The 18,404-nt window shown below is 35.6% G+C and overlaps 1 protein-coding gene across 4 annotated transcripts in view; it reads right to left on the reverse strand.

The window, feature by feature from the left end:
* Positions 1 to 18,404, reverse strand: part of csnk1a1 (casein kinase 1, alpha 1) — a 74,658-nt gene that overhangs the window by 7,453 nt on the left and 48,801 nt on the right. For 2 of the 4 annotated variants that reach the window (XM_028812947.2, XM_028812951.2), the window contains 5 exons: positions 15,119 to 15,258; positions 9,855 to 9,933; positions 8,890 to 8,964; positions 6,645 to 6,751; positions 5,882 to 6,030 (listed from right to left, as the gene is read on the reverse strand). In XM_028812947.2, the coding sequence (XP_028668780.1) occupies positions 5,882 to 6,030; positions 6,645 to 6,751; positions 8,890 to 8,964; positions 9,855 to 9,933; positions 15,119 to 15,258 (550 nt within the window). Of the gene's footprint in view, positions 1 to 5,876; positions 6,031 to 6,644; positions 6,752 to 8,889; positions 8,965 to 9,854; positions 9,934 to 15,118; positions 15,259 to 18,404 lie in introns of those variants that run through there. The other 2 variants (XM_028812950.2, XM_028812948.2) reach the window with 2 other exon arrangements.

The following is an 18,404-nucleotide window of genomic DNA, read 5'->3' on the forward strand; positions in this document are numbered from 1 at the left end:
CTATTCCAATTGTGAATGACTTTCTTCAGGAACTATGAAATTAGTGGGGATATTCAAAATAGAAATTTGTTATCTAAAAACAAATGTTGCAGTAAACTTGCAGTAAAACTTTCAATATTAAAGAAAAACCAGTAAACTACTTCAGAAGCTGAAATTTAATCAACTCAGACAACTAAAGTAAAATTTGATGAAGTTTCTTTAAACAAGTTTTGATGCAACTTAAAAGAAAATACTAATTTATTCAAAAAGGCCATTGTTCATTACATTTTAGCAGCACAGATTAACATGAAAATATCTTCACTCTACACTAAAACAAAAACAATACACAAAAGTAATTAAGATGCCTCTCCTGAAATCACAATTCACACTGCTTATATTAATAAAATCTGATTTTTTGTATATTTTTAATATTTCCAATTAAATTTTGATTTTTATCTAAAAATCTTTATAATGTTCTGATTTCTAACTTTTTTTTTTTTTTTTTTTAACCAAGTAGACAATGGTTCCATAATTAAAATAAATCAAGAACTGCAGGGCGATGATATCCTGATTAGAACTAGTGATTTGCCTATTTAAATTGCAGTTATGTTTGACTTATCATTGTTGACTACCAAGCTACTTACTGCCCCTGCCATGAAATGAGTGACTGAGACCCAAATAATTGCTCTGTTACTAACAGTATCAGAACTCCTTTTTTCAGCTTAAACAGTTGCAGATTTCAGTAAGCACTTATGTTGTAAGATGCCGAAGCACGAGAATTTGAACAGTTAGCTTTGTGGGTCCACCAACTGCAGGAAGAAGTTGGGCAGAGTGTAATGTGACCTGGGCAACTGTCAAAAGTAGGTCTTAGACTGGAACCCAAACACAAACAATCCAGTGTATACACCTCAATCTCACTATAAAGCTTTGCTTGAAACATTAAGGATTAATAACATTACTGTAAGAGGCAGAGTCTATTGGTAAATAGCCAAACGGCCATGAATTATCAATTTTACAAAAACCTTATTAGTCTTCACCATTTATAGTCACTTCTATATGTTTAAAAAAAAAAAAAAAAAAAAAAAAAGACAATTTCAAGACAAACTATATTCCTCTACAACTGTGGCAAATATTTTTGTTGATATACATCAATGTCTGTCTATTTAGTCTCATACAGAACTAAAAAGAGTTTATTAACTCATGTTTTTATAAACATTTAATCTTTCAGAAGTCATCTATAGATGTTCTGAAAACAAAGCAAGGCTACTTGTGTTTCAGAGCCCAAAGTTATTCGAAATACACAACATTTCTTAGGCTTCAGACTTTCTATTGAATGTTCCTGGTAGTAAAGTTAGTAGGCATAATTCTTGTTTCAGCTCACAGACAACCAGAATTATTCTGTGAGTGCAAGTTATTAGTTTTTACAGCACTATGCTCCTTCCGGTGGGCTTCTCTAAACCACAATCAGTACTAATTTTGTCCATGGCATCCAATTTCTGCAAATTAATGCATTACCTAAAACTTCACACTACTGAAAAGGTTTTCCTAGAAACTTAACTTGCCAATTTTTCAGATTAGCAACAAGCACAGGAATTTTGCCAGGCAGTCATTTGTGAAAAAGCTATCATGCATCAATCTTAACTCTCGTAACACTTGGGTATGAACACAAGACAAACTGCTAATACAAGGAACAATTTAAAATGAAAAATAGGAAATTGCAGATTAAGGGCCTTGCTCAAGGGCCCAACGGAGTGGAATCACTTCTGGCATTTACGGGATTCGAACTGGCAACCTTCTGATTACCGGTGCAGATTCCTAGCTTCAGAGCTACCACACCACCCATGAATGAAAAACTACTTTAAGGTTTTTTTTGTTTTTTTTTATGTTGGAAGATAAAGGCATACATCAAATATTACATAAATGTAAACTTTATATTTACATAAAATAGCAAATTACAGCAGATTTTAATCCTGCCAATTTTAATATCTAAAGCAGGGGGCTCTAAGCAAATCTCATCTCTACCTGCCTCCAAGAGATATGGTGCAACATGGATAAGACTTACTTGTGCTACTCCCTAACAAATTTTCAAAGTAGTGACTAGAAGTGTGCAATATCTTCTTTATTTCGCCTTATACAATTTCTTGTATTAGGAATTTGTTAGTTTTTGCATACCCCTTGGGGTCAGAGCGCAGGGTCAGCCATTGTACAGCGCCCCTGGAGCAATTACAGGTTAAGGGTCTTGCTCAAAGGCCCAGCAGAGTAGGATCTCTTTTGGCAGTGATGGGGATTTGAACCGGCAACCTTCGGGATACCAGCGCAGATCCTTAGCCTCAGAGCCACCACTCCTCCCTATATTTATTTATTGTCTACAATAATATCTTAATTGTTGTTTTAACTATGTGTGATCTAATATTATTGAATATATCATTAGCTTTGCACAAAAAGTCAAAAAACACGTTAGTCTACACATTTACTGTCTCGTGTAACCTTACAAGACAGACAATTGCGTATCTGCAAAAAGCAAGGGCATTGGTGTGCACTGTCAGCACATAGCTGCCTAAAAATCAGTGAGCAAACAGCGCCAAGGGATAAAAAAGCCTCGCAATCTACGTCAGATCTAATTGCAAGACACAGATCATCATCACTCTCGCGGCGGTGGGTTGGCTTTGAAAAAATTGATGTTGCTCAAAAGACGGCAATCTACAAACCAAATAGAAAATCAGTTGCCATTAAAGACAGCTCGACAACTAACTTGTTTCACCATCTGCAGATTAACCATTGCACAGAATAAGAATACAAAAAGCTTCAGGACTCCGTTCTCCATGACAGGTCTAAATCAAGGCACATGCACAAAAACACTCGGCAAACAAGTGCCGTACGAGAAGAAAAGCAAAAGATGGCATGACATGACTGCAAGATGACCACATGGTTTGCATGACGACAGACAGCTGGGCTAACATTGTCAGTGCACTATGGGTTAACAAGTGAAAGAGGCATCCTTGTTTTGGACATAGGCTTGTATCTTTGTGCAATAAATGACAACTTGTGTACAAATGCTATAGTTTGTATTCTGTGCAGTATTTGAAATAACTTTTGATTTTTACACTATAGTATATAATTTTTATTCTTGCTTGTATGCTGCACAATTGACCTTACAGCAGAGCAGTTTATGTTTATCCAGACTAATGTTCAGGCCCTGTAGTTCAATTATGATTTATATATTATTCCCTGTGGATTATGTTGTTTAAATTAAGGGTATCTGCTTAATACTCAAGTTTTCTTGGTCTTCGTGCATGTTTTGTGTAAATCCTATAGGTCAGTGATTTTAATGTGTGTGTTATTTAGGTTTAGTTTTAAGTAAATAAATTCTTTAAACTGTTTACATTAATCTCAGTAGTAAGCTGCAATTGATATCCTATGAACAAGACCAAGCAATATTAAGACTTATAAACACGTTTTAAAGAAATCAAAATATTGTCTATCATTATTGTCAAAGTCCCAGAAAATATCAAGATGCAAAAGTGCAAATATGTAAAAAATATTCTATAGACTGAAGCACTTAAATCACTGTTACACCATTCTGGTTAAACACATGCTCTTCAGTCAGTTAATGAAGAGAAATCCTTCACCTTTGCAAGAGAAACATGACATTCAAAGTCATTGTGAATTTCCCATTGGGATTAATAAAGTATCTATCTATCTATCTATCTATCTATGCTTACAAGCTTTTTTTAATTCAGAACGTTGCTTGTTTTACTGTACTCTGACAATGACCCTATAAATTACAAAAATGAGGCTGTACTCAAGCAACTTGTGGATCTAACACTGTACAGTCAGTTTTACAAAATGCAACAGCTCTGACTGAAAATTGAAATCCGCAACAGCAGCTTCACCAGTGGAGAAACAAATGGGGTGTTTGTATAATTTAAAAAAACTAATACGAAAATAATTTCTTATAATACAATAGAAACAATTACGCAAACAACCCCAAAGCATTTGGCTGCATCCAGCCCAAAGAACTACCTGTTGTGAAGTCGATATAAATAAGCAACAAGAGCAAGGAATGTCAAGGAAAAGGCAACCTGCGCATCCCTGGTTATGCCACAAAAGTGCAAGTGAATAGATCATCATTGACATGCAGTTTCTCTCTGAACGTGCGGATATCCATAAGACTAACACCAGAGAAATGCTGCTTAAATTCATCTCAAGATTGTGGAATCAACTTACCTACAAGTATTCAAATGACCAATTACCTATAAATAAAGAAAAACGGGAAAACTGCAAAGTTTCTACTGATTATCCTCAAGTTGGTTCCAGTTCTCTGAAAAGAGTTTTGCGCCTTAAAAATTTGTCTCTTCTGATATTGCTATCCAAGTCTGTATCTTTCAAGATGAAGATCCAATTCCAAATTCAGTTTATTTATAAGTATAATCATACTTAGAAACTGAAGAATGGCCAGTAAGGTCACATACTGTTCTGGATGAAACACCCTGCAAGGTACACTCATTTTAAACTAACTAAAAGTGCAATGACAGAAGCACTCCAGCACAGCAGTGACGATAACTGTTTCCTAGACTTCAATGTATCCCCCCCACGTAGGTTTCTCCAATTAACCAAATATTTGCAGAAAATATTTGTAGTACTAGGGTGTTGTACCGTGTTAGCCATTATGAATGTAGAGAAAAGCCAAGCAAAATGACACCTTTTATTGGCTAACTAGAAAGATTACAATATGCAAGCTTTCGAGGCAACTCAGGCCCCTTCTTCAGGCAAGATAATCTTGCCTGAAGAAGGGGCCTGAGTTGCCTCGAAAGCTTGCATATTGTAATCTTTCTAGTTAGCCAATAAAAGGTGTCATTTTGCTTGGCTTTTCTCTACAGAAAATATTTAAAAGCCAATATTTTCAGCTTGATACAATTCCAGTTGTTACCAAATACTTCCTGATATTTCATCAACAGACACCAAAACAACCAGTAAATAACCTAATTTAAGATCATTACTACTGGTTTAGAATTAGTCTTCAGATGCTGGAAAGTTCACCACCACCAAAAATGCTTAAACAAAAAAACTAAAATGCATTAAAATTGTAAACATTTGTCATGATCAAATATTTGTCACATGGAACAAGCACCAACATTTAAATGACTAGAACGTCAAAAGAACATTGTAATTTGTTTTTCATGCATATGTTAACTTGCAAACAATGGCAGATAAACACACACACACACACACACACACACACACACTAGCTCTCAACTTAATTATAATGCATATTAAACTCAAACTAAATTTGAAAATGAAATGGAAATGACATGAAAATCCTGGAGCAAAACGAGAACAATTGCTTAAAGAACATTTCCTCTCTCTTCAGTCAGGTTGTGCAAAAATAGAAACAGGACTTTTAATTAAATCGGTAACATACAAACCCAAAGTTAGTTTTTGGTTAGAAAATCCTTCTGCTTTAACATTTCAATGCCTTCACCTGACTTACTGCACTCCAATCAATAGTAACAAGTGTTAGGTCCAGGAAGATTTGATTATTCACAATTTAGAAGGACACCCCATTAAGAAAGAGGTTAATTCATCCAAGAAAGAAGTTTCACATTTAATCTATAAGCAAGATAAATAAAAAAACTTTTGACCAAAACAAGAACAACAGACATTTTTGGTTCAAAGTTAGTAGTCAAATTTTCCAAGGACGTCTTTGCTTTTGCAAGACAGACCAATTGAATTAACCACTTTGGTTTATCAACTCCTTGAACTAACACCGTTTTGATTTTTCTTAGATCTGACTTTTAGCAATAAATTTGAAACAAATATGCCCAATCTTTAATTTTTGAAATAAAAGCAATTGGTGTCTCTATTTTGCACAGAAAACGTCGCTTGGCTCTTTGCTACTAACCTTTCATGTTACTCTTGGGTTTGTCAGTTTGCTTGCCTGTGGGAGTTTGAACTTGCTGCCCCTGACTCCCGGAGGAGGCTGCCTGTTGGGCGGCTTTCTGTTTCAACATTGTCCAATCAAACGTGTAATCATACTGGTGATTTAAAGTTCTGAAACGGGAAAAATAAATAAATAAATAAAGCTGTATATTTATTAAAGTACTTTGCCAGCCTGTAAGTAAACAATTCAATTTTCCTGGAGTCTATCAAAGCAGAATCTTGTGAAAGAAAGACCACCATCAAATATTAAGACTTCAGACTAGATCAGTTTAGACTAACAACCATGTAAAATATGCTTAGAAACAGACAAGTACATCAGGACATTTTCAAGAAACAATATAATAAGGTAAACTAAACATTAAGGAAAATATATATTTTAAGTTAAACAGCTTGAAATTGGCAATGACAAAGGGCAATGATAGCAAGCTAGCAAAACATTATATAACAATACAAATGCAAACTAGCAATTACTTGCAAATGCTAAAATGAAGTTAACTGACAACACAATCTCAAACATTCCCTAGCTAATAGTTAAATATTCAATTTAAAGATTTTTCTAATATTGATATACATGTTGAAGATTCAAGTACCAGCCTCTATTCAAGTTTGCAAACTAGTCTAACAATGCAAGTATTCAAATTTCTTAAAAATGTTTTTACTCAGGAAAAGATCAGTTAAAATCAAAAATCCTATTATCCAAATAGATAAAAAAAATATCCAAATACCTGAAGAGAATACGGAAGAGTTGCCTTAAATACATGTAGTCTGGTGCTTCCTCAAATCGGAGGCCACGGCAGTAATTCAGATACATAGCAAACTCTGCTGGGAATCCCTAACAAGCAAGAAGAGAGTTTTCAAGCATTATGTTTAAGTGAATGGGTTTGGGGGATATAACATTTGTGCATTTTGTAGATTATTTCTGAGCAGTACAAAGTAATTAATGGTAATGCTTAAACTTCAAAACAACATTTTTAATGGATAAATCCAAGAGAACATAAGTTTATCTCCTATAACATTTTAGAAACCACTTTCTTGTCTGGATGCAGGTGCAGTGACTTGTCTTTGATATGTGGTCATTTTTTGTTTACTTGTACTTTATTTACTGATCCAACATGGCAGAAGTAAACTTCAGCCCGCTAATATGAAAAGTCTCAAGTAGACTATTAGGTAGAGTGTAAAAAAAAAAAAAAAAAAAAAAAAAGTTTTACACTCCTAGCCTACTTGTATTTTCTTCCCTTCATGTAATTGATTTAATACTCCCTAAATCCTACCCAGGACACAAAGAAAATAAAATGTGCAATAATTGCATATTAAGATAGGCAAGTAAAGTTGAACCTATATACACAAGCATGCATGACTTAAATTTTTAGAACATTATCTAGCCAATCACCACCCTGCATCCCCAAACCTAAATACATGCAATGCATCTAAGCAAGTTGCTTTGTGAGAGGACTCTGCTTTTATGCACAACCACAATCCTCTTTTAACCTTTGTATATGAGTGCACACAGCACACTTGACAGATTCTGCGAGTGGTCAACTGATGCCATTAAGCACATTTCTTCACCTACCTTAAGTGCAGCATTTCATCACACCATTTATGATCTTGTACCACTACTGTGCTGGCTTAAACCACCCACTGACACCAAATTACTTTAACAGTTTATCTGCCAATAACGCAATGAGATATTAAAACACTAAAAGCAAGTTTTAAATATATCTGCAGAGGATTTTAAAAAAAAAAACCATTGCTGGCTGGAATTAACACTTCATTGTCATTCAAGTGGTTACTTGAATATAAAAAACACTTTTGCAAAGGTATAACAAAACAAGTGTGCTTATTCAAGAATAAAACTAAATTTAAAAAAATTAAAGCGACAACGAGACACCAATAAAACAAGACACCAGAGTTTGTGTGTCTGCTTATATCCCTTCAGCAATATCTTTTACAAGTAGCAAAAATTTACACTGGGTGTTACATACTTGGATCAAATGTATGTTTTCATTATATAATAGTAATAGCAGCTTACTACTGAAAACGGTAAGTGCTGGGAGTACCTGGCATCGAACCTGCAACCTCTTGAGTACAAGACAGCAGTTCTTACCTCTGCACTAGCTATGCGGACAGGTTTTACTTTGTATCGACTAATATTTGGGCTTCAGTTTTTACAAATTGACAGCAACATGTAAATTGAATAATGTTTTTCTTCGGTTATACTCTCGAATAAAATCACACTTGTTTTATTATACCTTTCCTGAAAGTGTTTTGATATTTGGACTTCAGACTTCACACATACATTTCACATCAGCATTTTATCGTTACTATAACATGAAAAAAGTTTTAGTTATGTGTTCAACATTTCTTGCCTTGCATTTCCTGTTATCCTACATTTACACAGATCACTGCAGACAAGGAACACACATGAAATGTATGTATTCCAAATATCGATGTATTTACCCTATACAATTTCAGACATCTAACTACCAGATAAAGAGACTTCAACTCTTGAGAATTTTGCATCTGACTTGACTTCAGCTGCCTCTGAGGAATGATTGTGCAGGCTGCCTACTGTCGGTGCGGACTGACACTTTTGCAAAACAGACACTGATGAGGAGGTGTGAGGGAATTTAAGGTGGCCCAGCATTAAATATTTTCGTTGGCTTCAGGGATTCTAGTGTTAGTTTTTTTTTTTAATTTATAAAGAGGACTTGAAAAGAAAGCAGCACAGATGCAAGCCTGTGAATGCTTCAGAACATCTCAGGAATGGGAAGCAGACATAATGCATATTTAAAGAGCACTATAATAATTTTCCCTGCATAGTATTTATTTTGCTCACAAGAGCTGAAGATATTAGAATTAATCAAAAATAATTTCATATATATATATTTCTTATAACTGTATTCCATTTTTGCCATGAGTATATAGGTATTGCATACAAAATATTTCTCCAGACTTAAGGCCGTTACATACCTTACACAAAACTTCAACAGGAGTAGACATCTTCTTCTCACTTATCTTCTCATACTTCTGTTTCTTTGTGGCAGCCTGCGGAACATGTGGACGAGAATATAAAATGTTGTGCAACACTGATTTGTGTTTGTGTATTAGTTTGCCATTTTTAAAGAACACCCAAGTCATGCAAGTGGAGAACAATGCATTTTCATGGCTTTCAATTAGTGCACAATCCAAGTTCAGATTAAGCAGTTCTAAGAACTAAACTATTTCCTCACTGTAGTTTAGGGTAAATTACATATTACTCTTTTTCATTCCTTGACTACATTTTTTAATAAAATGAAAAAATTGTGAAGGCTTTAAGGTTGATTAAAATACAAAAGGTACCACCTGCTCCTAGGAAAACAATGATGGGAACTTAATACTTTGCAAAACAATGGAAGTCTAAATGGTACAACAGTCCATACCTACGTAGAGGCAGACCAATGACTCAAATATTCTAGTAATTCCATTATTTAGTTTCTTCAGCTGTGGTAATACTGTTCTTCTGCCTCTATTGTTAACTGTGAAACATACTTGAACAACAAGTTGCACATCAATATTGTACTGCTTCACACAAAACCTCATAATGCAGTATGCCCACATGTAAAAACAAATGTTATTTACTTCAGAACAAAAACAAAAAATTAACCTAAGTTTTGCAATATTACCTAAAAAATGAATCGTGAAATTCCTAGTAATGACAGAATGAACTAAATTTTAGGAATCTTAGGTTTCATCTCTCCAAAGCACACAGACTAGCAGAACTGCTTTACTTGCTACAATATATATTCTTACGTATATTCCAGACTCAACTTTTATTTTACAGTACTTGCAAAAATCTTCACTCATCAGCATTAAACTATAAACTTAAAATAGTTAAGAGCTAGATGATCAAAATTCATGAAATCTGCTATGAACCTTTGGGTACCTGCCTGGCCTACCTTTAATCCCTGCCACGGCAGGCTGGTTCTGTTGAAGTACATCAGCACATATCCTAGAGACTCCATATCATCCCGACGGCTACAAGAGACAGAATCAAGAATATGGTTAGAAGAGGCAAAAAAAAAAAAAAAAAAAATACAATTTTACAGTAAATGTTAGCCGTATACAACAGTAAAAATAAGATCCAAGTTTGCCACATGCAAACTTAACATGAAAACAAGCTAAATTTAAGAACCAATACTACAAGGTAAAACACATGAAAATCGTAGTAGCTGAACAGTTATAAATTGGCTAGGTAATGAGGACCTTCAAAGAAGAATGTCCAAGACACCCTTCAACCATTTTTCGGATTATAAAATGTCAACAGAGAACATCCAGCACAGCAGTAGCTTAATCCATTTTCTCACAAAGCACTTTTAACAGCCCGGTAGGTTTCAAAACAAATTACTACTCAATGTTTCTCTATCTTAAAGCACAGATGTGAAGGGTATACAGACACTAAACAGATCCCATCTTACACCCTCAGTCCACAAGCCTCAGGATCCTTTTCCAGTCACTTCTTTATATAGAGATGCACACACTTTATAAAGTCTGGTTTCTTACCAGAACTCATGAATATTAAAGGCAGGAGCCCATGTTGCTCCAATATTTTGATGTTCTTCCTCTTAATGCTTTGAAATCACTTTTGTGGTCCGACACCTCCCAACTCATCACTATGTGAAAATCCCACACACATACTGCTCAACTCATTCTAATGTCTATTTTAAGATATTTAACTTTTTGGGGTTCTTCCCCTATATCTGGCCCTATAACATTGTGCGGGAAATTACACCCTTATGATAAAGAGTAAACCAATAGGTGCCTTCAGATTAAATGATCAGAAGGACGATGTTGAGCATGACACTTCAAACGCCCCCAGGGGTTAACCCCATAATGAGATACAAAGGGTCAAAGTTATTCCTTTCACAAAGCTTTGAAAAAAATGGGGATAAGTAATGCAGACATGGGGATGGTCATTTTATGCTACTTTGCAGTTGCTGATCACAAATACGATATTTTTAATTTCTGATTCTTTACTGGGGTCCCAGCCCTGTAAGATTAACTCCCAGAAAATTACAAATGACAAATTTCGCAAGCACATGGGTTAGTTATTTTTGACTTTCAATGTCAGTGGTTACAAATATGAGGTTAGTTTTGATCCTTTAATAAGGATACAGCCCTCTATGGACCTCCTATTAGAGAAGAATATTTAGACTTAACCTTTAAACTGAAACACATTAATATTTCACAACTATTTTGATTATACACTTCTACATCATTAGGGAATTTATACATTTCTTATGAACACCCCAAATCAAGGTGGCTTATGCTAATTCAGACTACACCCAAGTTAGAAAAATATAGAATACAGCTGTAATTAGACAAAACACATCTGATGTTACCAGTCCCTATTGCTTCTTAATATATTCATTTAATGTTTTTTCTACTGCAGTTTTTAAAATTGGCTACATAGAACTACAACATTCATAGTTAACCTGAATGTTGTATTATAGGAAAACACTTGGTTTAAGAGGACAACACTACTGGAAACTGACCAGGCTGCCCACCATTACACATCGAGGATAAAAAAGCAAATTAAGGCAATTTTTGTTTTCTTGTGTCTTTAATGAAACATTTAGATAAGCCAATCAGCTACCAAAAGTATAAGCAAATTATACAACTGATAAAATTTTCCCTGAAAGATTCAGTTACCATCAGATATAGACTTAAAGACAATTCATTTAAAAAGATACAAGGTGGGCTTAAGATACAAGTCTATGTTTTACACCAAGCAGAAACTATGCCTTTAACAAAACTAAAAGTGTACTATATGTAGGTCAATTTTTAAGTGCCCCTAGGTAAAGGTTTTTACTGCACAATATATACTTTTAAAACTACTAAAATAAAGTAGTACATCTACAAGGCATGTATTACAATACCACAAACACCACTAGCACACTAACTGAAAGGCTGCAGCGCCAGTAAGGTAAAATGACCTCTTCTGTTGGCTAGAGTAAATCCCTGAAACGATGTATATACAGTGATCCCTCGCTATATCGCGCTTCGCCTTTCGCGGCTTCACTCCATCGCGGATTTTATATGTAAGCATATTTAAATATATATCGCGGATTTTTCGCTGCTTCGCGGGTTTCTGCGGACAATGGGTCTTTTAATTTCTGGTACATGCTTCCTCAGTTGGTTTGCCCAGTTGATTTCATACAAGGGACGCTATTGGCAGATGGCTGAGAAGCTACCCAACTTACTTTCTCTCTCTCTCTCTTTTGCGCTGACGTAGGGGGGTGTGAGCAGGGGGGCTGTGTGCAGCTGCTTCCTGAAGGACATGCTGCACGGTGCTTCGCATATTTAAAAGCTCAAAGAGCACGTATTGATTTTTGACTTTGTTTTTCTGTGGCTCTCTCTCTCTGTCTCTTCCTGCTCCTGACAGAGGGGGTGTGAGCTGCCGCCTTCAACAGCTTTGTACCGGCGGTGCTTCGCATACTTAAAAGCCAAAAAGCCCTATTGATTTTTTTTTTGACTGCTTGCTTTGTTCTCACAGTTTAAACTTTTGAAAAAGAGACAAATGTTTGTTTGCAGTGTTTGAATAACGTTCCTGTCTCTCTACAACCTCCTGTGTTTCTGCGCAAATCTGTGACCCAAGCATGACATTCTAAAAATAACCATATAAACATATGGTTTCTACTTCGCGGATTTTCCTATTTCGCGGGTGGCTCTGGAACGCAACCCCCGCGATGGAGGAGGGATTACTGTAATGACAAGTTACCAAATCAGCATGGATGAAGGCACTGGCATTAAAGAGGTAACCAGTTTTCTTGAGACTGGCTATCACATTCCACCTAAAGCCATTGTTAATAGCAGCATACAACAGGGATGAAAAATCTAGCAAGTGACACCCAATATGCTTCCACTCTGACTTTTAGACCATGCTAACAAATCGAGAGTTGCATCAAAATAAAACACCTCCACCTATTCAAAAAGACAGACAGATAAAATAGGTGCTATTCTAAGTTTTTCAGCTTGGCATACACCGGTTGGCTTTGCTGAGAAACTACCTGCTGCCATGTGGACATGGAGAAAATTTCCAGCAAAATAGTAAAGCATGTTCATACTCACCAAGCATTCTCTCTTCTAATTCCCTAGCCCTGTGAACTTGGTCTTAGTAGAGGATAATGAATACAGTGATCCCTCGCTATATCGCGCTTCGCCTTTCGCGGCTTCACTCCATCGCGGATTTTATATGTAAGCATATTTAAATATATATCGCGGATTTTTCGCTGCTTCGCGGGTTTCTGCGGACAATAGGTCTTTTAATTTCTGGTACATGCTTCCTCAGTTGGTTTGCCCAGTTGATTTCATACAAGGGACGCTATTGGCAGATGGCTGAGAAACTATCCAGCTTACTTTCTCTCTTCCTCTCTCTCTCTCTCTCTCTTGCGCTGACGTAGGGGGGTGTGAGCAGGGGGGCTGTGTGCAGCTGCTTCCTGAAGGACAGGCTGCACGGAGCTTCGCATACTTAAAAGCTCAAAGGGCACGTATTGATTTTTTTTATCTGTCTCTCGCTATCTCTCTCTCTTCCTGCTCCTGACAGAGGGGGTGTGAGCTGCCGCCTTCAACAGCTTTGTACCGGCGGTGCTTCGCATACTTAAAAGCCAAAAAGCCGTATTGATTTTTTTTTTTTTGACTGCTTGCTTTGCACTCCTTTGAAAAGGAAGATATGTTTGCATTCTTTTAATTGTGAGACAGAACTGTCATCTCTGTCTTGTCATGGAGTACAGTTTAAACTTTTGAAAAAGAGACAAATGTTTGTTTGCAGTGTTTGAATAACGTTCCTGTCTCTCTACAACCTCCTGTGTTTCTGCGCAAATCTGTGACCCAAGCATGACATTCTAAAAATAACCATATAAACATATGGTTTCTACTTCGCGGATTTTCCTATTTCGCGGGTGGCTCTGGAACGCAACCCCCGCGATGGAGGAGGGATTACTGTATACTAATGGTTGCATTATATACACGTACCAGAAAAGCACAGAAAAACTGTTTTTAAAAACAGTATGGTACCAGCAGTTCAGTACTGGAAGTAAACGTAGGTTTAAAACAACTAACTCAACACTTCGAACTTTATTTCGACAACATGCTGGAGACTCATGGATGCAGTAGAGACTCCACAACTTAAAGTTCGACATACTGGAAAATTCAAAAGGGGAACCACAGCAAGGCAGGGAATGGAAAATTCAAAAGGGGAACCACAGCAAGGCAGGGAATGCTTGCTTTATTGTTTTTCTTTGAGCATTTTTTAGTATTTATGACCACTGGACTCAAAAGACAGCAGTACAGTATATGATTATGAACACTGAACACATCAAACTAGGATTCGTGCTATCAAATAAAAATGTGTATGTGGCAATTCCCAAAACCCTACAACACCTAATCACTACTGAGAATGAATTAAATCAAAAGGTTTCCCACATAACACTCTCAAATGACACCGGACCTAAATTCCATTAAGAAGCTCGTAATGGTCAAGGCAGCAATAAAATTGATCAACATTGTAAAAATTATAAGCTGAGTTTTTAGTTAATAAATTAGAATTACCTGGGCAGAATATGGGTCTACGTTTCTAGTACAAATGTAATTTGATAGATACCTGGCAACTAGTATCTTTAAAACAAAACATTTGTTGGTAACATGCAATTTCTCTCTCTCTACTCCTTCTACCAGTCGAAGTATGAAAGATATACTGAAATAACCAAAATATTAACAATGGTTCAGCTGATTTAATTAAATGATTTCAACTCCAAGAACTAAATTCATTTTACATTACTACATGTCATTAGCTCGGGACATAAAATTAAGCTCAACTAAAAGTAACAATGTTAACCACCATTCTTAAACACACAATCCTAGGGGGGGAAAAAAAAAAAATTGTATTTTGTCTTCCCTAAAACAATCCACCCCGTTAAAAATGCAACAGAGACAAGGTCTAATCTTAGCTTTTTTTTGTCCAACCTTTATTTTGATCTCTAAGAATTTTATTTTCTGAAAGCAAAACAGGTGTGCTTTAGCAGACCATGACTCTGCATCATCAATAAAGCCATATGAATAGGGTTTAGGAAAAAAGGAAAAGGTCTACTCCAGCAATGAAATGAAGAATGATTAGACAAACAACGAAGTGTTTGCATAAAAAAAAAAAAAAAAAAAGGCTTACCTCTGTTCAATCCCCAAGTGTGCATTTATGCTTGCATAGCGAGCAGTGCCAGTGAGGTTTTTGTCTTCTCTGTAAGGTATATGTTGCCTTGTCCTGTTGTCCCGGTATTTTTTGGCCAAACCAAAGTCAATAAGAAAAAGCTGAAAAACAAAAGGTGAAAATTCTATATTATTTAGATCCTGACTGAACTGACATGCAGATAATATAATGACTCCGATTGTTAGAGAAGTTAATGGGTATGGCGGTTTTGCATTTTTCTGCCAACATGTCAGCATATTTAGGCTTTTATTTTAAATGCATAAAGCTGCTAGATAAGAATAACTGTCACAATAAGATCATACAAAATTAACTTTTTTGCATTTATTTTTTAGAGAAAGATTCCACAATCATGCCAGATATAGGTAAAGTAGAGGAATACTTTGTTTACAACAGGTCAGAAAATCAAATGTATTGCTTCCAAAAAAAATTCATTTACATTTACTAAGAATTAAGAGTATTTGTTACTATTTGTTACTCTTTGAACAAGTGTTTAAATCTACACTAAAAATATTAACTCAAAAGCATGCGTTTCCCACCCCAAAATATGACCATACTATGGAAAAGATTCTCTGACCTCAGCCTGGCTAAGGACCAATAATTAAGAAAATGTATTGCCTATTAAGGGTGCTACATGTGCCTTCATCGAGCAAACAGATGGCAAGTTGAAAAGTATTATAATTTAAACATCTAAAAACCTGGTATCTAAATTTTTCAAAATCTGCAAGTATTCACATGTCTCTTATTCTATCCAATTGATACAGTGTAACAATCTTTAAGATTACAACAAAATTTCCTGGAACATTCAATTTTTGGTTGGATAACTTATAATTAATGAAAAACTTTTCCTGGTCTAATAATTCCCTTTCCAATCACACTTGTAAATGTTAATTATATTTAGGACACCTTTAGCTGGGGGGAGGGGATGCATGGTTAGGGTTGATTCACAAGAGCTCAATATCCTCTGCAGCAAAATTGAGGAAACAAATGTAAATCAACTGCTAATAATCCAATTTAAAACTTGCTTAAGGACAATGCTACATAACCTCTTTTTACAATGTTTTTTTTGCTCACAGCACTCCATTATGCTGTCTCAACATGGCACATCGCTTTATGGAAAACCTGAATCAGCCTAGCCCGATATTAATCTTGCTTTGTGAAAATTTTACCACACCAAAAAATAACCCACACACAATCCAAAGGGTGATACACATTTGATACAATCTTTATCAATGTTGAGCCATTTCAAAAGAATTTCAAGACAACAAAAATTTTATAACATTTAGTGTCTTCTGTGCACAAAGGCAGTTCAATAAAACAGTGTAGTGTTTATTAATAAACATTTAAAGGTTTTTTGCATGGCTTGAACATTTGAAACCTTCTCCAGAATGTTTTTGGGATTAAACTGCAGCAGACTGTAAACTGCTTAATTGCTTTAGAAAGACTTACAAAAATCTTATTTAAACACACGTTCTGCTCTCACCTGGTTAAAAAAAATAAAGTTCACTACACACCAATTTGAAGCAAGAGCTTAAAAATCTCCACTTCTGGATAAGTGTTTTCTTCACTGCAAAAATGGTGTCTTGAAACCTCACTTTGCCTTACATAGCAGAAAAGATACTGACTCGGTCTTTGTCTGATGTTTTACATCTCCTGACAAAATTGAAGCAATATTTTTAAGCCTAGCACTGTATAAAGATATTAATGTCCAAAACAATTAAAGTTAAAATATATTGGGAAGAATTTTCAGGATGAAAATATAGAGATCAACATTGATTAAAAAAGTTAAAAGGACTGTTCAAGGTTCTTTAAAATTTAAAGCCATGTAGATATTGGTCAGATGATGTCTTAGTGATCATACCTATTCATAAAAAATGCATAGGCTACATGTTTTAAAGCAACAAAAAAAATGCATCTTTTTGAATAGAGAGAATGGAAATCATTTAAAGCATTTAAGATCATTTAAAAACAGCTATGACATTTGGTTTTTCAAAATGCTTCAAAGTAAAGTAGTTATGTGGGATTTAAAATAAATATATATTTCAAAAGGAGGGATAACTCAGGGGAAAAAAAATCTCAGTCCTGGATTTACAACAATCCAGGATCTTCTAACACCTCTCTTTGGGGTAGCATTAAGGAACAATCTGATAACTTACTGTACTACACCACTAGCATATTACCTACTTTTGCACTCTAACCCACGGAGGTAAGCACTGGGGGGGTGGGGCTTAAGTAGGGATGCCGATCTAAATCGGCCAATTTTACATACAAAAGGCTCGATCAGAGACTGATACTTTGGTCTATCACAAAAAAAGAACCAGCATGTCTTTTTTGACACAAACTTCCTTTAGTGTAAGCAAAGAACATCAAGACTTGTTTAAACAGAGAGCAAGATTGGAATATTAGCCTTTACATTAAAGAAAGTGGATTAATAAACTGAGGAAGAGGAATCGGAAAAGTCAATTAAGACAAACAGGACACCATTTATCAGAGTTTAGACTGCAAGCTTAAGTACAGTAGTTTACATTTTTAAATTAAAAAAATAATTTGAAATTGCTGCATAGTAAACAGACATATTAGCTTAACAGCAAAATGTGTCTTACTTGTAAACTTGATAAGCTTGTTGGCTTTGTGTCTTCCTGATGAACAACCTAATGAACATTTGATACATTTGCACCTTTTTTAAAGAGTTGTACCGTGTTATTTATGCCTATTATAATGTATTGCAAGTTTTGTCAAGAAACAAGAACTTAGTGCTGGGGGGTATACCGGTTCATACCGAACACAGTTTTTTTGTTATGATATGGATTTTTCTTATACTGCAACACTGGTTTAAATTGCCTAAACGACGTTCGGAACGTGGCGCAGTGGGAAACTGTTCAAGTGGGGACCTTTTCACTGCTACACCACTAATCACAGAGGTGTTGCGCGGGGGCTCTTTTTCACTGCTACACCACTAAATACATAGTGGTAGTGTAGGTATTGCGCGGTGAAAATGGACAGAACATTCCGAAACTGAAGCCGATAAAATTGAACATGATGACACAGAAGAACTTTTGCCGAAAAAAAGGAGTCACGTCCGCTGCCTGGAGATACTTTGGTTTTAAAAGGTCGGATGTGGACCATTATGTTCAAATGTATAAATACTGTTTCTATACTACTGGATAATACTGCAAGCCAAGTTGTACTGGTTTTATTTGTTTTCAATACTGTGTAATGTACCTGGGTACTGTGTAATAGTGTAACGACA

This window comes from Erpetoichthys calabaricus, chromosome 11, assembly GCF_900747795.2.
Source record: "Erpetoichthys calabaricus chromosome 11, fErpCal1.3, whole genome shotgun sequence".
Taxonomy (NCBI): Eukaryota; Metazoa; Chordata; class Cladistia; order Polypteriformes; family Polypteridae; genus Erpetoichthys; species Erpetoichthys calabaricus.